This window comes from Pipistrellus hanaki (assembly GCF_964339955.1).
Source record: "Pipistrellus hanaki genome assembly, chromosome: 1".
NCBI lineage: Eukaryota > Metazoa > Chordata > Mammalia > Chiroptera > Vespertilionidae > Pipistrellus > Pipistrellus hanaki.
Window position 1 is genome coordinate 200,915,034 of NC_140503.1, and position 23,693 is coordinate 200,938,726.

Here is a 23,693-nt window from a genome sequence, read left to right on the forward strand (position 1 = left end):
TAAAATTGATAAACATCTGCGGGTAAGGATTAAAATAGAAAACACTTCTTTCACGGCTCTATTTTGATTTCCTTCTTTTCGTATAATATCAGAAAAAGGGATCAGCCGCATTTGGCTCTTGGGAACCTACCCTCAAAGAGTAGAAACTGGAATTAAAAGACATAAGTGGCTGGGAGTGAAGGAATTAAGTGAGCCCCCTCTGCGCTGGCAGGAATCCACACCCGATCGTGGATCCCTTCCAAGTGGCAAATAGCACTGTGCCATTAATAAAACATCAGACAAATGTATCCACTAAATTAGGTAAATGACTTCAAACTGGCTTTTATGTTTTTCTCAAACTAAAGAAAAGAACATCCAAAGCTATAAATCAAAGCATCGTTCCCAGAATTATCTATGGCATGGTAATACCATTTCAGCCCTTTTTAGCTGATGTGCTCAATTCTAACCCAATAACAGTAATGGATATTAAAACGGAACTCAGTCCAGAAAGATAATTGGACCATAAAAATGGAATTTCTAAGTAGCAATGATGATATAGAATAATGAAACAAGCAAAGCAAGGCAACGGAAAGTTAGGTGGCTCTTTGACATTCTCCTTGAGCTTGTAGATATGGAAGAGCCTTGAATGAAAACTAGACAGCACACAGCAAAAGCTACATTGTGGGGAAGGTGGGCAACCTGGCTCAGTCTGCGTGGGAGTTAGAGAGGGATCCTTTGGAAGCCAGGTGGCACATTGCACATCATCATTCTCTAACCTTTTCAGCGGAACCATGCCCAGTACGAGGTTCAGTTACAAGGGCACCCGAGATATACGAAAGGAAGATAAAAATGGAAAAGACTGATTAATAAGACGGACTGTGGTGCATCTCTTCAGGAAAATGAGGCACCCTATCAAAAATGCAGATGATGGCTGAGTTTACAGCTTGAGTGGCTTTATTTTGCAGAGAAGAAAGGCTCAATCAAATTGTTCTTTAAAAATTAAATTTAATGAGAAACCAATTTCATTAAATATAGTTTGAGGGAACTGCGTTGTTCATTTGGACAGATTAGTCTCAATCTGATAGCCCCGAGGAAACAGTATTTGGTTATATGCGTGTACTTTCAGAATTCTTTTCTTTTGCTAAATGATATTCCAAGGAAATTATAAAGATGGAACATTATATACAGAGATACACTTTCGTAAGAAAAATGTGACATTAAGATTGATATTGCCTAATTATTAAAAATCTGACAACTCAATTGATTTTTATTAAAACATAAAGTAAATGTTTCCAGTTACCAGCTGTTATAAAATAAAAAACATATTTTGAAAAGCCAGTAAAAATATATGTTCACTATTTAAGAACACATACTTTTCCAAAAAGTCCCATGCTTTGGTTATGTTTCTGGCTATTTCTCACATAATTGTATATAATAGAGCTTTTTTTTAGGTCAAGGTGATTCTGAAACTGAGTTCAAATGAGATTCATCTCTGAAAATGCTTGAATAAATATCCCCACCCTGGGCTTAAGGATTAATTTTTCTCCAAGAGAAAAAAAATCACATAGCTATAACAAATACTTTATTAGAGGACCTTTTTATTCACCTAAAATATTGTAATGTCCCTCTGTAACCCCTGAAAAGATACTTTTAAAGAGAAATGCTGACACAACCTTAATTATAGAACCACTAGGAGGGGATGCTGTAATTTTATGTTACAAAGAATGTTGGAGAGCTAGTTTAGCTTTATTAGGTCTGCTTGACATCCAGTAATAAAAACATAAAGATTTATAATTTATCATTTCTGACAGCCAATCAAGGAGTCTTCCATTTCTTAATGAAATGTGACCTCCACAATAGCTCAAAGTAAACTTCCCAGAACACATCTCATTTAAAATAGAGCTTTCAAGTTTTCAGAATAATTTACTTAACTATCATTTCTAGAACTTTAATAAAACCGGTGCTTTCCTTGTCTACACCATAATGAACTACTGGTTCTTTGCTTACTAAAAATAGGACTCAGGGGGCATCCTTAATGGATTAGATTGACCTTTATATATCTTGTGACTACTTACAAAGTCCTAAGCTTAGGCATATGGTTGAAACTCGCCACAGAAAGTCTGGTGATGTTGTTATTGTTGAGAGTGCTGTAGAATAAAAGAAAATAATTAAAGACTTCACATAGGAAATAATTATTCTATATATGAAAGTAAAGTAAACTTGTAGTGATTATGTTTATATAAAACAACTACCTCATCGAGATGGCATAGAGAATGTACTATATTATAAACAAGATGATAACTAAGTGATAGTATATTTTAACATAGCAGTATGCATTCAGCTTTACAAAATATTTATTACAAATGTATGGCATTAGACACAGTACTTTCATTATTTCTATGTTGCTTGATGCACCTGTACCTGCATGCATGTCTGTTTATGACAAACACGCCTGAGACAGTCACAACTGGAAACATTAAGTAGTCACGTTTCCTTAGAGAAGTGTCATGTGTAATTACTGCCTGGTGAGTAAATGAACATATTTGAAAGCTCCAACTGAAATCTCATAGCAATGTCACGGAGTCGTTTCTGTCAGATGAAGCACATCCTGCTGATTATTATTTACTGTAGTCATCAGCCACTGTTGAAATCTGAGTAATAATAATGATTTCTATATGTGGTATTTCCTTTGGGTGGGGATGAAGTGACCTTCTGCAGCAGTATTTTAAAAGCTTAATATATTCTAACAGTTTTTATTTATTTAAATATATTTTATTGATTTTTTACAGAGAAGAAGGGGGAAGGATAAATAATTAGAAACATTGATCAGCTGCCTCCTGCACACTTCTCACTGGGGATGTGCCCACAACCAAGGTACATGCCCATGACCGGAATTGAACCTTGGACCCTTCAGTCCGCAGGCCGACACTCTATCCACTGAACCAGACCTGTTAGGATTATTCTAACAGTTTTTAGCTGCAGCCACAGATACTATCCTTTTATTTTAAGGCTATGTGGTGATAACCATGGTTTCCTGAAACTAGACTAAGTAAGATGGGTGGTCATGGGAGATATGATGAAAATAAGCATAACTCTTTCTTGGCTCAAATTTTTCCTACTTTCCCCCTAACAAGCATTGTTAGTTTGTTATTATTATTTCTACTGCTACTATGCCTCACTTATTCATCTAGTATTTCCTGAATGGCTCTTATTTTAATGATAACATGGAATACTATAAAAATAAATCAGGCATAAAACCTATCTGAATTACTCAAGCTGCAAAAACTTAGAACTCATAAAATGAAGAAAAGAATTCTTTTTTTCCCTCCCTCTCTCTCTTCAGAGAAGTCTGGTTGTGATAAGAAAATGTGAAGAAAGTTGTCCCAGAAGTGTGTGAGGACAGCGTGGAGACAGAGCATAACTCTAGCATCTAGTACAGTGTTGACTAAACAGGGCAAGTTGCTGATGGAGGCGAGAAAGATGGGATCAATAGCCCAGGTGGATACCTTTGATATTGGAGAAGGGTTGTAATTAGACGCTGCAAATTCACTTTCCTACAGAGGCCAGGCAGGGAACACACATGAGAGATATATATGAAAATAGGATGTGGAAGAGAGAAGGAGAGCAGCAGTGCACATCTGGGAAGCAGGAGGGCCCGGAAAACTAGCGATGCCCTCTGTTGTAGAGTTACTATCCAGGTCCAAGGGACTATTGCTGCTGTAATGGAAGGCTGCTGAAGAATCTGATTTTCTCAAGAAACTTAAGTTCAAAATTTTTAGATTATTCCTCCGAATTTTTAATTGTAAATACCTGCAACCAACTCAAATATTTCCAAAAGTCCAAGGGCCAAGTCCGCTTGGGTGAAACAAAGTACATTCGTGGGGCCCTGTAAAGCCAGCTAGTGGCTACAGTTGTTGAAGGTGGAATGCGGGGTGTTCTGGGTTTGAGGGATTAACTTAAACTTCTCAGCAAAGCAGGGCACAGCAGTTACACGTCTGGAACATGCACTGACCCTCTTTGCTCTCCAGTTTTGCAATGTATGGGAAGATGTAAGAACTAATCCGAGTGATTTGAATTAAGTCACATAGCGGGGTACAAAAACAGACCACTTGATACAGGACCTAGAAAGCATTGAATCGGTCGGCTCATGCTCTCTAAAAGCCTGTAGCATTTTCCATGTACTCAAGTGAAATGAGATTTCTTTTCAAATGCCATTTAAATATACCCTGATGTTTGCACTAAAAGGTTTCACTTCTCAAAGGGATTTGCTTCCCAGTGACCCCTTTTTCCGCCCTAAAAATTGATGCTGACTTTCTATAGCAAAAAATCTCCAGAGTACACACCATGCTAAAATGTGACTTGGGGGATAAGGTATTTTTTTTAAAAGGTATTTTTTTTTTTTTTAAAAAAAGTAATTCAATGCAGTAGACACACATTAATTTGAAACTATAATTTCTTATGATGCCACACAAAACAGAATTTAACTTATACTGGTGGTTATCAATTTGAAGTCTTCTCTCAAAATGTTAGTTTGCATAATGCAACTGAAGAAATAAATTATCTTAGCATTTTTATTCAGTATCTATGTCGGCAAAGCAATTTTGAAACTGGTACCTGGTAATTGAGCAATACGTGGAACCAATGAAACTATATTTAAAGATTAATAATAAATATGTATTAATTAGGTATAATGCTATGTTTATCCTATGGTCATGCTAAAGTCCATTTCTGTTTTCAGCTTCAAAATTCTCTCTTTGTAATGAGAATGTACTCTTGTACAAAGGACATCTTGGTGTTGGAAATATAAAATGTTAGCCTTGCTAATTATGTAGTTCCCTTTGGACTTACATCTTGACTTATTTTTTCTTATTCCCTTAGTGCCTGGCATAGGATTTGGCAGAGAACCTAATATTTAATGGATATGAATCACCGTGTTTCAATTAAATTAAATTATGTACATTCTACAGGAAAAAAAAAACACCTAAAACTAGCAACTGAAGAGATATATTTCACTTCTAGTCTAGCCTCCAAAGAAAAAGAAAATATTGATCTAGATTTAATTTTCAAAGTTATTTTTGGGACAGTATCTTGATATTTAGAAAATAAAGTTCTATATCTTACCAACCAGAATTCCACAAAAGGCCATGAACATACAAATGATAAACTATCTACTTGCTTTCATCTACCTAAACTTTCCCTTCTTGAGCTTTATTCACTCTCTCTAACTAATCTAACAAATTTCCATCAATGGCCTTGGATCATCACTCCCATATCTTCTTGTTTGGTCTCGGTATATTTAAACATTCACAAATGGTTCATTGAATTAAAATTTTAAAAAATCTAAAACACTGGGAACTTGAAATTGATGTATGTGCAAATTAATATCCCTTCACTATTCCCACATAGTGAGATAGTCTAATCTAAAGAGTTATGATTGGTAAAAATAAGTGAAACAGAAAAGAAACTTTCTGAAACCCTTTAGAAGTTAATTCAATAAAAAAGCTCCTGAGGAAATATTTATAATAGGTGAACTTCTCATTTACCTAAGCAGGTATTTGGGCTTGATGAATTTCAGTGGTTTCAGTACTTCATTCAATTTTTCCTTAAATTCATCAACTAATTTCTCTAAAGGTTATATGAATTATAAAAATTTAAAAATTAATATATGGTAAAAGAATGTGTATTTGACTTCATAAAATTTTAATATAAAATATTTAAATCTTTTTAAAAGAAATGAATACTTTCTGTATTAGTTTATATATTCTTCTTTTTTTTTTTTGCAAACAAACTCAGTCCAATCTGTATCTTTTTGAGAAATACATATTAGGCCCCCAAAAGAGTTTTCAACAGTTTAGATTTCAATTTTAATTCCATAAACCATCAAATGTTTATTACTCTCTGATGTGGTTATGATAGGAGGTCTTTTCATGGTCACTTTTTAGATAGTTTGTTCACACGGCACACACAATAAATGAGGTGACTGTGTTTTCATGAATTGACTGTTTCTGAAAGCAATTACATTAATTTACAACCAATAAGCAAATTAATAGTTATTGTATGAATTGGTAGTGGGATTTTAATGCCAAACACAGTGTTTGGCACATAGCAGGTTTTCCTCCTGACATATTCTCTCTCTCCATGTAAATATGTAAATATTTTAAAATACACATATTATTTGTATTCTTTCTGTCACTCAGAAAGAATATGGAACACTCAACATATACTCAATATATTATATATACATTATTCCGTGTCTAATAAATATCTAAACTCTTAATAACAAAGTGTATCATGAAATTTAAATTTGTCCAAAATACTCAGCAAAATTTCCACAAAATCATTGCTATCATTCATCTTCCTAGTTAGGAGCACTGTCAATTTATTTGGCTTTATCAGCTCTGCTGAATTAAATAATTCCTGCGGCAATCTCTTCAAATACAAAGTTTAGTGGTGTTGGCTACGGTCCTGACATCAGAGGACTATCATGAAACCATAGTTGTATCCTAATTATTCTGACTCTGAATTAGTAGCATCAGGGAGCTTCATATATTAAAACTGGCTCCAGAACACAATTTAATAGGTGGCCTTATGACTACACTGTGTATGATTAGCACTTTTAATATTTTTTCCTATAGAAAAAGTTAGGCTGTTATGAACCAAAACCAAGATGACTTCTCCTGTGGTTAGAAAACTTATACTTCCATAAGCCTTTAAACATAATTTACAATAATGTCACATGATGCAGCTAAAAACTCTATTATCCAATTATTCACAATTAAAATAAAAATCATATAGAAAATATTGCTAAAAAAAAGTCATCTGATCGAAACATTACACTTTTTTCAGATTTACATCCTGTTCCTCAAACTCAATTTATAAAGCAATGGAATCCTTTTTTTTTTTTTTTAGGTGGCTTTTATGATTCCTGGATAACTTTAACCAGCTGGACTAAAAATTCAAAACTTCTTCACATTTAATTCAATTTTGGATTTCTGCATAAATTGAGTCAGGGATAGATGAGACCATAGAAAAACAGTGTATATGGGGGAGAAATGTGTACATATATTTTAAAAGCTGTAAAACGCTTTCTTTGACTGGAAAAGAAATCCATAAGTGGACAGGCGGTTTCCCTTGCTTTAGGAACTCTAGTTGTCATTAAAATTACTTTTATTATAATCAGTCATTTAATTTAAATCAGGTTACTAAGTCAAGGATCTGTAGAGATTACTCAGTTGCTTCTAACCAATTTAGCCAGTCGCGTCAGCCCATATGGTTCAGACCTATGAGTTGTGCTTTACTAAGTCAGTAATGAAGACTTGACTGGACCTATTGGCCACTCATTAAAATCAGAATGTCAGTTTCAAAAGAACCTTACAAAAACGATATCAAGTGATTTGTTGAAAAAGGACATTTTACAGTGAGAAAAACATCTTTCTTTCCATTGCATAGCAGCTACAACATATAACCATGTATCAGCTACTCAGGTTTATATTTTTGTTGTGCCTTTTCCTATACAATTGATGTTATCTTATGATTTAGCAATCCTAGGAATTCCCACAAATCCCGTGAATAAGAATAGTTTATCATAAGCAGAGACACTTCAAGGACATTACGTGTGCACATTTGCGTGTCCCTCTTACATGGACAATGTTACCTTAACATACAGCTCTGCATACGATTTTGCACACACACACACACACACACACACACACACATTTGGACTCTTCCCTGTTTTCACCGTGAGTTAGTAAGGCATCTCTTTAGGAGACCATTCTGACCCCAGGTTTTAAGCTGACAGATAAGCTTCCACATTAGCATCCCCCGGACACAAAGCTCCAGTGAGGAGTAAGAAATCAGAGACACTTACAGCACTTCCAGGTCCCGGAGAGCCCTGAACGCCCCATCTTCGATACAGCTGATCTGGTTGTAATCCAGCTGCCTGTGAAACGGAGGGAAGAATGTGCGTAAAAGGCTGAAGACTTGCAGGGTGAGGGGAAGGGAGTCTCTTCAAGGGTCTAGGAAAGCCCTGCCTGCAGGGACCGAAATGCTCTCCCAGACACACTCCTCTGCTGAAGAATGTCACGAGCCATGCTGGCCTCCATGCCGCCACTGAAATCTCTTTTTGTTCCGAACTGTCTGTGCAAATAGCAGCCCTTGGAAGGCTCCTGTAAATAATAACTGCACCTTATATTAAATGCCATAGGAATGCAATTTCATTACATCAAGAAAAGCTATCCATTAAGGGCTTTCAGCGTCATCTTGCTGAAACAATTTCATTAAGGTAAAGGACTGTAAATCACTTAATGTCACACGCACCCCCTCAGTGACCTAACGGAATCCATTTATCAGAGGAGCCCAGCTGCATGTTAATTTCACTATCCTTGGCAAGGAAAGAGCGAGAGTACTTTTAGATTTTTTTTCTCCCTTTAAAAGCAGTTTTCCTTCGAGAACTCCAAATCAAGAAAGAGAAATGAGGTCCCATATATCTTCCCGCAGTCCCAACCAGGAATCCACGTAGCAAGCCAGCGGTTGTGCTATTTTAAGCTGCACGACGCTCATAATTTGCATTGTTTATCATTCTGTGCGAATCCCCTGCCCTGTAAACACGGCATACTTTTCAGCGAGGGAACTTCCTGAGTGATCCCACTCTCCAGGAAAGAAGTGTTTACAATATTAGGAAATCGATCACAATTTTTGTTTTTCTCAAAGATGTTTCTTTCAGACTAAACCAATACAAACATAGACTGCAGCAGCATCCTGAAAACACTACCTATTCCTAAAGTGAAAAGTTAAAAGACTGTATCAGTTCCTCGTAAATAGCCCAAAATTGAACCAAATGAACCTTTTCTTGCGGTTTGTTCAAGTACAAAGATTGGAGGGGGAAAAAAAATAATAAGCTGCTCCAAACTTGGTTAAGTCTGCTTTTTCCTGCCACTTGTTTTTGGAATTAAAACTTCCTTATTGACAACACAAAGGAATTTACTTGGTTAAAAAGAATGGTTAAGTAGTAAATCCTACCTGTTCTATTCTTTCTTTTTTCCCCCCTCTCTCTCTAATAAGCAGTGTTTAAATCTAGTAGCTTGGTGCTTAGCGATATTATTATTCCAGCGAAGGGAAAGTATTGCAATGCTGCACTCAGAATAGAAGCGGGGGGCTGTCAGCTCCACGTGAAGCTGTGCAGGGGCAGGACTGTGATCAGAGTACGATACCTCTTGTCCTTGTTACGACAACTGTTTCAACATTCCCACAGAATCACTGTTTCTCTCATAAAACGACTGGGGGTGGAACGGTGCAAGGAGGGGCCTCTTTGAATTCCTCACTTTGGAAATTATGTACCTCCAGAATGTCTCATGAAATATGCATCTCATTTCATGAAGGTCTCCAGGGGACAAGATCATACAGGAGGCTCTCTGGATGTCTTGCAAACGGTACAATCTAGGGCATGCCATATTAAAAAGCAGGCAAACTCCGAAGAAGATGCAATTTTATTGCTTTTGTCAATGAAGGCTTCCCCCAAATAACAGCCACCATTCATGCTGCTGTGATAGCCCAAAGCATTCCACTTATTGGGAAGTAATGCAGAAGTACGATTTTATCTTCAAGAAGGTTGTAGAAGACCCAGGATACAATACAGCGGCTGCAGTTCCAAGGAATCACATTCTCGAGCCCGTTTGATTTTTACAGATTAAATTCATTTAACAATGAAGTGAATAACCTTTTTATTTTAAAGCACTAAATATATATCTGCACGACGATTCTCTAACCTCCCGGACGATTCATCAAAGCCATTTAAGAGAGGACAATGGCAAGAAGTGTTACCCTTGACACACGACAAAAGAGAAATTGTTTCCAGACAAATTGGCAAAATCTTTTAATGCTCTCAAATTTGCCTAATGCAGTCCCCAGGTTAATCTGTAAAAGGGTGAGCGGTACGTTTGCCCATAGCTTAATATCCTTAGCTGTCAAAGTATAAATCAGTGCTGACAAAGCTTCTTTTAAATCATGCACACGATCCACAAAGGGGGGCCAGCACACTGGCAGGCACTCCAGCAAACCCTGTCCTGCAAGAACCGAAAGGCAGGCTACCTCCTGTCTCCCACCACACACTAGGACCCCGCAGGGAACTTTGCTCATTTCACCTCTGGGTCACATGCTTCCGACTCCTAACAGAAATCTTAGCACTTATTGGTGCTAAAACGTGAAGACTATTTGGCTCTCACAGGGCCGGAGGTCTCCTTAAAAGTTCTCTGGTCACCATCCTATCTCTGTCCACCTGTCTTCGGAGAACAAAGTTACTTTATAAAAATGCGACATGTGCCTGGACAATCGAAATAAAAATGAATAATGTATTCATCAGCTGGTGGATTTTATTCTACTCCAAGGAATGTTTATGGAAATAGCCGGGCCCGCATGACTGCTCATGAGAAAGTCTGCATAAACTTCCATTTGTCTGCATAGGGTTCAAGATAAACAGTGTCAAAAGTATGCAATGGTGTAATTTATTTCAGGGGTTCTGGACTATTTTTCTGCACCTCGTTTTTCTCGACGGGCTCACTCCCTTCTCCACTACCTCTCAAAGCCTGGGCACTTGTGCTTTCTGTAAACAGAAAAGGATTTGTTTTCGGCCACGCATTTGGAGACAGGCCGCCCGTGTAGACGAGGTTTCTGCTTGTGCCGTGAAATTACTTTGAATTAAGGAATTAGTAAGAGGAAAGCCCCCCCCCCACGCCCTCTTCTTCTCTAAAAAGAAATGTCACAACTGCCCTAGATGGTTTTGCACAGTGGTTAGAGCATCGGCCCACGGACTGAGAGTCCCAGGTTTGATTCCTGTCAAGGGTCAAGGGCATGTACCTATTATAGGTTGCAGGTTCCATCCCTGGCCCAGTGGGGGCTTTTGAGGGAGGCAACTAATTGATGTGTCTCTCTCATTTCAATTTTTCTCTCTCTCTCTCCCCATCTCTTCCATTCTCTAAAAAATCAATGGGATAAATATCCTCAGGGAAGGATAAAATATCCTCAGGAAGGATTAACAAAAAACAAACAAACAAACAATAACAACAACAAAAAGTAATGTCACCACTGTTCAGCCAAAGAGGACATCTGTTAATTTGGGGATGCTAAGAGCACTAAGCACTCTGGGATGGCTTTAGGATGCTTTCCTGGCATAGGGGCCACTTTCATGCAGGAGGCAAACCACCACTTTCCTGACTTTCTGAGAAGAAAAACACAGTCTAGACGTCACTGCCAGTAGCTCCTTTCAGACCTTCAGCTGACATGTGCTAGCACAGAGCTTTGTATCTTTTTATTTTTCTACCTCCAACCCCTTTCTGTTTAAATTCCAGGTCTCCTCTCTATCTGATCCTTCACAGCCCTGGCCTGTAGTATATTTTGACGCATTTGCTTTATCTTTAATTTCATTTAAAAAATGATGACATTACAGTGAATAGAGAATCTTCAGGACCTCTTTGCCACCAACCTTCTATGATTCTCTTCGGTGACAACGCCTCCCCTGTGCTCTAAATAACTCTGGACGCCCGTTTCCCCCTCGTCCTGCTAAAGTTAGCCGCAGACAACGCACCGTCTTTATTTAGAGATGGAACTCTCTGTGCCTCACAAACAACCTATTTCCAAAGCCGATCTGATATTTATAACACTGAAAATAATTTAGCCTAGTTTCAGATTTTGATCAATTCTAGATATGAGAGACGATATATTACGTTGCTAAATATACGTTTTAAAAATAGCTGTATTAAATGACATAAAGGTAAACCATTGCTAACTTGGCATTCTGAAATGTAGTGGGAGATGCTGTATTCTGTTACTTTTAAGCGTTTCTCAGGGATTCCTTTTTAAATTTTTCTAAGTTTGAATAGCGTGCTATATTTGAGTTATATGTATAAAACTTTCCTTCCTAAATTAACCTCAGTTCGTTTTTTTCCTTACCCATAGAAAATTCATATTTCACTTCAATATCTTATTACTAATCGATTTTTGAAAGAATTAGAACATAAACTATTCTTAACTCTGAAACAATAATGAACATAAAATATCTCTAATAATTTCTAAGTCAGTCAGGTTCCCTCAATATCTCAAAATAAATTATTATGCCTCTGCTCTGGTTTTTCATGTATCTTTTTATTAAAGTTATAGGAAATACATGATCCGTTCATATTCATACAACTATTGTAAGATGGCGAACTCCAAAATTTTAGCTGACTTAAATTTTGCTATTTAGGAACAAAGGTGATGAGGCACATAAATTAACCTGTTGTATGCCATAAGTGTCTGTAGACGGAAGAGGCAGACCATCCCCACACGCCAGGTGCATCTATAAAAAAAAAAAAGTTTTTCCTAAGTGGCAGCCCTGACCAACTTTAAAATCATTTTTCATGAGAATTTTCAGCTGAAAATATTCAAGAACATCCAAATTGTGATTGATATATTTATTTTTTATAATATTCATTGCAAAATGATTTTTAAAATTAAATTCAAAATATTGTGGTGTGTGGGATGGTTTCCATTTTGGACGCGTGGCAGTTAACTGGTGAAGTAGGAGCAAAAGAAAAAATACTGTTAAGGGCCAAGGATATTGGCATTGACCTGTTCTATTTTTTCCCCTTGTATGTATAAAATTCAAGCCAGAGAGTGCCTAAACATACCAATCTCATACAAATAACAATTGTTTAAGAGCTACTCTAAGATTTAAGTTATAATTAAGTTATAATAATGATCTAAATTTATCCATATAAATGAACACCCTAGACAGAAGTTTCAGTGACTCTATCTTTCACCTCAGCATAAAAGCACATCTGAGTTAACCTGGTTATTAGTAAAAATAAATAAATAAATAAATAACCAACGTAAGGACCATTCTGAGGAATGCAAAACAACTATCATTATTTATGAAATTAACCTTTTTTGCAGTCTTTCAAACAACATTCTGTGCTTTATTTTGTTTTCCATAGGAATAAAGAATTTCAGTTTTTATTGAAATAATCTATGGTGTGAAGGTATAGCCAATTGTCAATTGTTGGGAGGAAACAAAGGTAGCTTTAAGAGAGATGGAAACAAAAATAAATGAAAGACAACCAAGTTGACCTTCATATTCTGGTAACTCTAAGCAAAATAATCGAAGGGAGTGGAAACTGAAATTGACTATAACTGCGGCCAGTTGTGATTAACAAACACTTGGTCTGGTTCAAAAGACTCACAGAGACATTGGGTCCAAGCCAAACTGTGTACCTAACCCTGCAATTTTCAACCTTTTTCATCTCATGGCACAGCTAAACTAATTACTAAAGTTCTGAGGTATAGCATAAATATATATTTTTTGCTGCTCTGATGAAAAATTATATTATTAATTTTTAATCCTCAACTGAGGATATGTTGTTTATTGACTTTTTTTTAGAGGGAAAGAAACATTGATACACATCCTGATTAGGAATCGAACTTGCAACTTTTTGGTGGACAGAATATGCTCTAACCAACTGAGTGAACTGGTCAGGGCAATTGTGCAATTGTGTATAAATAAAAACTATGTATAATTTTGATTCTTTTACATGGAACTGGTATTATTGTGTCGGCTGTTGTCATTTTTTCAGTTGACAATCCAGGGGAAAGAAGTCAGTGCCCCTGACTAAATAATCAGATATTGCATGTTTTAAAAACTCTTTTGGCACACAGGTTGAAAATAGCTGACCTAAACCCATGTGGCATCACCAGTCAGGCTTCCAGGCAAGATCTGTTATTATTGCAATACAGGCACAATGGAATTATTCGACCAATAAAACATAATAGACTTTTAAATGTCTTAATCCTATAAACAAACAGTAGAAGCACATTTGAAGGACTATTTGAAACCAGGGTCGTTTAAGCATAGGCATTCTGAACAGCACCAAATATCAAGGACCACTTAGCATGAATCAAATGTTGGCTGAATGCTTTGGACAGGACCAGAGGTCCAACAAGGGTATTTACTCAATGCACAGCAATTGGTAGCGACTGTATATGTACCATCTCATTAGTCCTCGTAACACCTTCAAATAAAAGGTAAATATTATCATCTTGATTTTATTAGTTAGATGCTGAGGTTCACAGACTTCAATAACTTATTAAAAGTAGTTAGTAAAAAGTTGGTGAAGTCTTGATTCAAATTTAAACTTATGTACATTTGAAACCCCCACTCAGTAACAAGTGGCTAGGGTCACAGATTCAGGAGCTACTCATTCTGAAAGTGGGGAAGTGGGGAGGGGCCTCAATGTTATCTCTGATGACCAAGTTTCAAGGGAGAAGCCAGCAAATGAAGAGAGGTAAACAAAATCTGAGAAAGACATTGCAGTAGGCTAAAGTAAGCATGTGTGAGGGTTGGAAAAATCCTGATCCTTAAAGATCTGGCAGATTCCAGGAAGACAATAAATAAAAACAGCACTTCTTATGATGGAGATTGGCACAATCAAAGAGCAGTTGTAAGCACAGGCTCTACAATGTTTACAGTGAATGTTCTCTAGAGAGAGCCCATTTTGGGCTTGAGCAAAGAGCTAGTGTGCAGATTAAGTGGGAGAGAGGGCTGGGAACCTGGATGGATGTCAGTTATGAGCAGTTAGATTGTCAGACCAGCTGCAATGACATTTCATAACAATCACTTATTTCTCAGGAAAGAGTCTATATTCCTATAGACCCTGCAGAACTATGACAATACTCTTATATGTCCATAAGGCTTTGCTGCAATAACGAAGTGTTTTTTTTAAATATAAACTAAATGATTTTTAATGAATTTTTATTGATTTCAAAGAGGAAGGAAGAGGGAGAGAGAGACAGAAACATCAATGTTGAGATAGAACAATTGAATGCACCCCACTGGGGATCAAGCCCACAACCCGGGTACCTGCCCTGACCAGGAATGGAACTGAGACCTCCTGGTTCATAGGTCGAAGTTCAAGCACTGAGCCACACTGGCCAGGCAATACACTGAATGATTTTAAACCAGATAATGATGGGATGAAAAAGAAGGCTTTGTAAAAATAAACCTGCCTGCAATCTTAAATTACCTAATGAGAACATGGAATGCAGATCAAAATTTAATTTGCAGGCCATTGAGTAGTATAGAGGTAGCAAAGAGAGGCTGTTCAGTGTTGAGGAATGTAGGGACCTAAAGGGCTGGCCTGTCCCCAGTACAACATAACACCACAGCAAAATCATGCCAATTCTTATTTTGTACATACGTGAGTTGGATTCCCAATTAATCAGTCATTCTTGTATTTTATTTGTTTTGGAAAGTGTTTATGAGGATGTAAATATTCATTGTTACATGAGAGAATGCCATCATCGACAAAAGCAAATTTGGAGAGGTTGTTGGTAGCACATTTGAGCATAGTTGTTGGGGATTATCACAGAATTCAGTGTGCTTTTAGAGTGATATAAACCAGGAAAATTGCAGGACCATGGACAGTTCTAGTGGCATCTTCCTGATATATTTCACATTCAAGAACCCAACAGCAGCTCTTTATCTCTTATGTCTATAGACAGCCTTCTGGGTGTTAAGGGGAGCTCTGGGCCTCATAATATAAAACTCAATTTACTCTATCTAAATGGAGAGTCATCTCTATAGGTTTGTTCAGATGGTTTTATGTCTCACTGAAGACCTGTGGCATCTAATCCAACGATAAGGACAGTAGACCCCTTGAAAGAGAAACTGATCTCCCCTTCTCAGTCTCATCTTATGGAAAACACTCTAGAAAAGAGCCGGGGTCTAATTTCAATTTGATGTCAGTATATTTTATTTGTATGATAATTATTTAATAAGTATGTAAGTATGAAAAGCATCGTCTTGCCCTAAACATGTAAACTAGCTGGTTAGCGTAGACATTTTACAATTATGGCTTAAGTTATGTGACAAAGCTAAATTCAGTTTTGCATTTGTATGGAAAATATATAATACCAATATAAATCAACGCTTCTGTTTGCCAAATCTTCTTATTGCCAATAATCATTGCAACTCAAATTGGGTAATTTGTTTCCTTAAAAATGCCATGGCCATACATATCTGTTTCTCAAATGATACATGACTTACTCAAAGAGAACCAAGCTAGATCCTCTTTAACGAAGGCCCTTGTCTATCAATTAATGCATGTTTATAAAAGGATAAATATAATATTTTCCATAATATACTTTTTACCAAGAGGCAGTTTTCTTGGAAAATGATGGTAAGTTTACCATGTGGAGGGTTAATGGATTTGGGATAATGCAAGCAAATGGAAGGGAACATATTTATTTACGAACAGTGAAAAGTAAAGTTTCACTGGAACATGCTGTACATTTGGAGGAGGATGTACTGCAAAATGAAATTAGAAAAAAGGCAGGTGTGATTTATATTACACAGTATAGCTGAAATAATGCTTGTTGAAATTTAATTATTTTTAAGTATCCATCTTGAACTCACTAAATAAACTAATGGCAAAGTATGATAGTTTGCTTTTATGATATGAATAACAACTAGCAATCTGCTTAATTTTAAAGTTTGTATATTTGTTCTCTTTTCATTTAAATCCTAGAATATCCATGACTAGGAGTGTTTTCTTATAAATACAAGAGACTTTGGAAGGATTTTTATACTCATAAAGTACATGCTTAGAGAATAAGCTCGCAAGGCTCAGCAATAAAGCAAGGTTTAATTTGAATATTCCCCTAAATTATTCAACATTATTCAATTAAATGAAAAAATCTCATAAATCCTTGCTTAAAAAAACACACAGTAGCATAATGTAACATGTCTTTGTATAAGATTTGATCAGAAGGCAGTGAAAGCTTTACTGGATCAGTGTTAAGTACATGAAATATATGCAAAATTTATTTTTAAAAAACTAGTATAAACTGTGATTATCATTTTGGTGAGGCCTGGATTGGTAATGATATGGTATCAATACTTTAATTCATACTTGATTGGGGAGTTTGAAAACACAGATGTGAATCCTATGGAAAAGTGCTGCCGGGAACTATTAAAAACACTATAATTTAGGTGGTATTTTAATATGATCCTGTTATTCTCAGATCTTACCATCTAAAACATCAGGAAAAAGCAAGTGGTTTCTATTGCAGCCATAGAAACTTAGGTAATAAAATAAAATATAAAGAATTTTAATCCAGTTGAGGAATTAATAGCGAAATGCCAAAAGGGTATGGGAAGTCCAACCCGGAGATGCTGAAGAGCAAGATAAATGTCCCTCTGTCTGGCACAGTGTTCGTTTGGCTTGCCTGCAGGAAGAGGACTCAGACCCGCTAATCTGCAAAATTTCCACAGCATCAGTTTCATACTGTCCGGATGCTGCCTTGAGCACAGTTAGCCAATCCACCCGATTAAAGAAAGTCCTTCCAGTGAAAGTCTCCTAATAACTGGAATTTTCCCTGAATAAGGCCTGGCTGTGGTAAATCCAATAAGCCCAATAACAGTGCCTCAGACTGGCTTTTAGTGCTAAGCAAAATACCATCTTGATGCAACCTAAGCACATATTTCTCCTGTGTAACCTTCTTGTTTTTTCCTTTTTCACTGTCAATGACCCGGAACAGTAGCCATCCTGGTACCATACAGAATTGCATACCCTGGAATACAAATATGCCTGTACCTCTCCTTCCCACACTGACTATTACTAATATTATGAATGCCGATATCTTTGGCCTTTAGTGAGGCATTTCTTGATAATGTGTGGTTGCCCCTTTAATAATATTATCAATTCAAGTTTACCCTCATATTAAATATATTTTACCAGATATATTTTTAACTTTTAATGAGAAAACTGAACTTCAAATAAAGACCCATGAAACTAGACACTTTTTTGAACAATGTAGTTTGAACTATATTTTAATTACAAAAAAACCTCTTTTCACAGTAAAATTCATAATTGTAGCTATGAGCCTAATGAAGTAAATAACCCTAAAAATGAATTGTGGTATTTCAGCGTTGCTCTGATGGTCTTTCCCGTTGTTACATGAAAGGCAGTAAAAGTAGTGGGAATAAATTCTATCTCTGTATGGCCTCTTTAGTAAATTCTGACTTCCTCTATCCCACTCTTGCCACTACTTACGAATACAAACCAACCTCTCTGAAGATTCCTTTATATTTTCTTTATAAACTCTTTCCTACAGAATTCCCTAATAACTTCAAGCAATCCTTTTTAGCTCTTGTTCTCTTTAGCACCTATAGCACTTAATGTCAGCATCTTGGGTGAGTCATTCAGCACTTGCTGATATATTTTATTTTTTCATTCTATAGCTCATGTCTAAATAATCCACAATAGATGTGGGTCTCTTATCCATTACTAATATTGCAAATGCTATGTTTTCTGTCTTCTTACTGTATCTTTTCCAAGGTTAACTTCTAGCCGTTGATTAGTGAGTATTGGCAGAATGAAAATCACTCTATTTCATAGCATTTTACTGTTATAAATAGTCTTGTACATATCTTTCCCCCCAATACTCACAACAAAACCAAGCAATCATTATGTTCATTTTATAAAAGTGAAAACTAAGGCTACATGAAGTTTACTAATTTGTCATAGCTACAAATCTAATAAATACCAAAAGATTCTGAGATTCCAGGACTAATCTCATCTCATGGAATACATAATAGCTCTCTTTAATTTGGGGGTGGGTGGGAGATAATGCATATAGGGAAAAATATTTTCCAAAATCCTACTAAGTCAATAATGCATTTCATTCAGCACACTGGTTAGCATCTCACTTTTCTGTTATCTCTAAACTTTTAAAATCACATTTTTTAAAGGATAAGTGAAGAGGACATTAACAAGAATCTCACCATGACCTGCATCCTATTCTAAACTGTATCCTTAAATTTGGCAGAAGGATTACTTATGGTCTTGGATTCCTTGAATATATTTCCTAAGAAGTAAAAGCCACCTGTTTTAAGGACTTAAAGATAATACTATGGTAAGATTGTAAGTGCATTCCCAAAGGGTGGTCAACTGTAGCCATTACTATCCTTTTACAGTGACAAATAGGCAACTTGAGTAGGTGCTACATGGGATCTTTATGTTCCAACATAATATACAGAGGCAGTTTGGAACACTCTGCATCACTGAGTCTACAGGAAGACTTCCCCAAGCCCAAGCTAAAGAAGATAAAGAGAAAGCAAATAGAATCCTTTGAACATGTAAATACTCATAAATAACTATGGCCAGGATTTTAGTGGCTCTACACAGTTACACCCAGAAGCCTATATTTTTCTCTTTACTTAAATGTGCACATGTAGAAACTACACATTAAAAACAAAACCATTTTCATGAGAGAGGAGATATAGAAGCCAAGACATGTAGCATTATAAGCAGTCATCCTCTTTGACAAGGAAGAACATCTGTCTCACTTTCCCTATTGAAAAAAATGTTGGATCCCACCATGGAGAATTCCAAATAGACATTAATTCTTGACACAGCCCCTGCCCTGTGTATGACCAGCTAAAAGTACGGAATTCCTGATAGTTAATCTCAGCACTCAGGGGCTTCTCTCCCCCTACATTTCAAGCTAATGCAAAGGACAAAGAAACATTTTATGCCCTCACTTTCACAGTCAACCCAAAACCATCATTTTCAAAGGATAACATGGTTTTTAAAAATGTATAAAATTATATACTGGCGATATTAGTATTGCCACTGAGATTTTAAATCCAATACATATAATCAGAGCCACAGGCGCTTAGAACAAACATTTAAAGATTAATCAAGGGAACATACAGAAAGCAGTATTCTTTTTCTTGTTACTTTTTAAAGAAGGTTATGCATATATTCTTCCATAAACATATGAAAGAAATATATGTAAGAAAAATATTCACACAAAGGGAAATGCATAATTTTTCTCCTCTCACATTGTTGGTGTTTGATGAAAATGGTGATCTAAAAGCTATTTTAGAAAGCTATATCTCTAGGCTGCAGGTATCTCTAAACAGAAAATATTATCTATTCTTTCTGGAAAATACACTTTATAGTCTGCATATCTAATAAACACCAGTAACAACATAAAAGGGAGTTATTGAAATAAGATGACAGTAAAAGGTAGAAAATACATTGCAAATACCTTTTAATCAAATCACTTCTCCGATTTAACAAGATTCATCACAAGGATTGAAGAATGAATTTGATAACAAGTTCAGATTCAAGACATCTAAATGAGAATTCTTTCCAATAATTTGTGAAAACAATATAAAACTTACTTTACAAGCTCTCCTAGTCAAGCATAAAGATACATTGGGCTTTCACCACTTCTCATTACTGTTTCTTTAGTAAAAATTTAACATTAAAATAGGATGACTTTAAAAACCAGTACACATTTTTAAAACACTACTTACAAATTTTTAATGTCAACTGCTCCACGGAAAGCCTTCCTTGGAATTGCCTGGATTTGGTTTTCACTGAGGTCTCTAAAAAATAACAAAAAAAAGAGAATAAGATCAAGCTATAATGTATTTAATTATTTAATCAATTTGTTTCAGAAGTGATAGAATACTTCTAAAAATGTACTAAAAACATCATAATGAAATCTATAGCATTACATGCAATTTCTAATACAAACATTTTATATTTCTAGTATAAATTACAAGGTTAGACTAAATGGTGTGTTGAAGTACTTCTCCAGATCTTTAATTGCATAATTAATTCTAGAATATGGTTCTCTTAAATTTAAGAGCCAATTCAATTCTGTGCAATAAAATATTTATTTAAAACAAATAGCAAAATTTTTCATAACTCAATTTCAAGGGGTTCTAAAGTATTAGCACTGATATTTCTACATAACTTATAAAGCATATAGGAAAGCAGTCCATTTTAACATCCAAGAGCAAAGAGAGCAAAAACTGATAAAATCTGAGCAGTATGATTAAGTTTTCATAGCACTTTAAGTAATCTTGAAAATGGAACACGGCAGTACTAACCCAGCAATCAAACCAACAGTTCTTGCATGAAATATTAACAGCAAATTGAATTAAAACCTTCTTTAAATAATTCTACTATAACCATAAACACAGCCTGTCTATATTTGCATTTTAATTTAATTGAGAAATACATTTTAATCAAAAGAGAAAAGCACTCTAAGTTGTTATGAGAAGTTAGTAAAAACAAAAAAATCACTCATCTCATGAACTAGATCTTTTTTCACATTCCGAGTTCAGCTGCAATTCTATGTGCTCACGTAGTGTTATTAGCCTTAAAAATTAGGCTATAAATACATAATAAGCAATGCCACTGGAAAGCAGAAAATGCTTACCTCATGTTAAGCGATACTACTACATAACAGAGAGTTGAAATATCAAATAAATAAATGATTAAAATAGTCAGAATGGTGTTAAAATTATCACTAAAATTTTAAGATAACTGCTGCTTACAAAAAAATGCGAAGCTACAAACCAAGAAGCATAGCTGATGGAAACAGAGCTATTTTCCAACAATGTGGAGGCAAACTGGACAGATTCATACTGAAGCTTCTCATGGCCAGAGTTCCTTGTTCACTTATGGCCCCAGCATAAGTGTAACTGGCAGATGGAAAGATTTAGTGTGTGGTCTTGACCTCATTAACACTGGTTTAAATAACTAAGATTTGTATTTATATCCCACTATCCAGTGTTCAAAAAAAATGTTTGCTAAGCAATTTGTAAAGAAATAAATATTAGTCTATTTAAAGAGGAAAGGTCTTTAGCAAAAAAAACACACCAAACAAACAAACAAACAAACAAAAAAAACACAAAAGGAAGCAAAACCACATACATTATTTCCAACAGTAAATGTGGAATATGTGCTCATGTGGAAGTCCAGGCAGCTACCCATTCACTAAGCATGGTGGCTCTGTCACTGCTTCCAAATGTTTTGGGAAATCCCTAAGAGTGATAAAGCTTCATTTCCTTAAGAAGCCCTTATTTTTCCAGCTTGTCTTTAATTAAGACCAACTTCCTTACCTTGTTTACTTCCTTACTTTGTTTAATGACAGGGAATTAACTATGTGTATTTGAAAGTCCTGATAAGAGAAACTGTGTTCAAAGGAGGCTACTGAGCAAAGAGGAGGTAAAGAGAGATATTGGAGAAAGAAAGAAAAATCAGAAATAAGAAATGAAGAGGAACAAAAGATAGAATTCAAGCAAATTTGAATCTATAAATTAGCTCCCTGAAAACCAGCAGTAGTGGCTCTACTGTTGTATCGCTATTAATCCAATCCATTCCCAGCCAGCTAGCCAGAGCCATTTCCTTCACCACATGCGGGCTCACCTCTCCCAGTCTCTAGGCACAATTTATCCCAGGGTCTCAGTCTCCAATGGGGAGACATGGAGTCAGGGGAAAGGCAGGGGATATTTTTATGTGAAGCATAAAGCACTGAAGATCACTGGATTGCAGTCAGAACCAATTCCTTCTGAATTTGATTTTAGTTTTGATTTCAGTCCTTCTGATTTAGGTTTTTTGGTTTTAGGCAGAATTCTAGGCCAGGGAAGGGTTTTATCTGCAAACACTTACCAGTCTGTTCTTTTTACAAAAGAGTGAGCAACTGTCTGTTTCAGAGGCTCCTTCCTCCCCTCAGGTCAGTGGTGTCTGTGTGGATTGTGTGCATCACTTCCCAACAGTTCTGTGAGGTCTCTGCCTGTGCTAGCTCACTCTGCAGGAGACTCCAGTGTGGATCCCAGGCTTCTTCAGGGAAGTGGGCATGGTCACTCATGACAGGAGGAAATTACTAAACACATTTTCAGTGCCTACTGTATTCAATAGTTAATTTTTAAAATATATATTTTTATTGATTTCAGAGAGAAAGTGGGAGAGAGAGCTAGATAGAAATATCCATAATGAGAATCATGGATTGGCTGCCTCCTGCATACCCGACTGGGGATGTGCTTGCAACCAAGGTACAAGCCCTTGACCGGAATCGAACCTGAGACCCTTCAGTCAGCAGGCCGACGCTCTATCCACTGAGCCAAACCAGTTTCGGCTCAATAGTTAATTTTAAGAAAAAATAGAGTATCAAATGCGATCTATATTTCCTTTAATCTCCATAACCATCATGTAAAGCAGGTATTATCGTCCTGGTTTTACAGGAAAGGAACCTAATCTTCAGGGATGTCAGGCATCAGTGCTGAATGATGAGACATCGTTAAAGTAAATGTATAGAAAAAACAGATAAATATTGAGTCCAGGGTTAGGGATTTTAAAGGTGATACCAGGAGCCACTTAATCAATCTCAATGTGTCCTTCGTGTGGCTTAGAATTTAGAAGGCTTTTTCTTAACGCATTCTAGCCTCTGATTTATGTCATTCGCAAAACGATGGGTAAGATGGTGTTAAAAGAATGACTTGCATTTTCTACATAGAATCAAGTGGGGATTAGCCGTTATTTCTAACCAACACATTTATTGAATATGTGCAAGAAACTGGAAGATGTTGCTAGGATAGCTGAACTGTGTAAAGCCCATTCCTGGCTTCAAGAATTTTCAAATCCAGTAAAGATCATGCTCCTTGCCAAATGAGATCTAAAATGTGAGAAAACAGAGTAAGAAGAAAGGCAATGTCAATGTGGTAAGATATAAAGGTAGAGGGCAGGGTGAGGGTCAGAGCTTCCAGTAAAATAAATTGCACAGGCAAGAATATGGAGGTGGACAAAGAGAACATTTATGGAAGTAGCTTTTGGTCAGGTTTGTTTAGAGTGGAGTAATGGGAGATGAGGTTGGAAGGACAAATCAAT

At 36.2% G+C, this 23,693-nt stretch overlaps 1 protein-coding gene across 2 annotated transcripts in view; it reads right to left on the minus strand.

The window, feature by feature from the left end:
• SLIT2 (slit guidance ligand 2) overlaps window positions 1-23,693 on the minus strand; it is a 321,752-nt gene that overhangs the window by 116,074 nt on the left and 181,985 nt on the right. For both annotated transcript variants that reach the window (XM_084898584.1, XM_084898583.1), the window contains exons 5-7: window positions 20,330-20,401; window positions 7,847-7,918; window positions 2,055-2,126 (exon numbers count right to left, since the gene is read on the minus strand). In XM_084898584.1, the coding sequence (XP_084754710.1) occupies window positions 2,055-2,126; window positions 7,847-7,918; window positions 20,330-20,401 (216 nt within the window). The remainder of the gene's footprint in view (window positions 1-2,054; window positions 2,127-7,846; window positions 7,919-20,329; window positions 20,402-23,693) is intronic.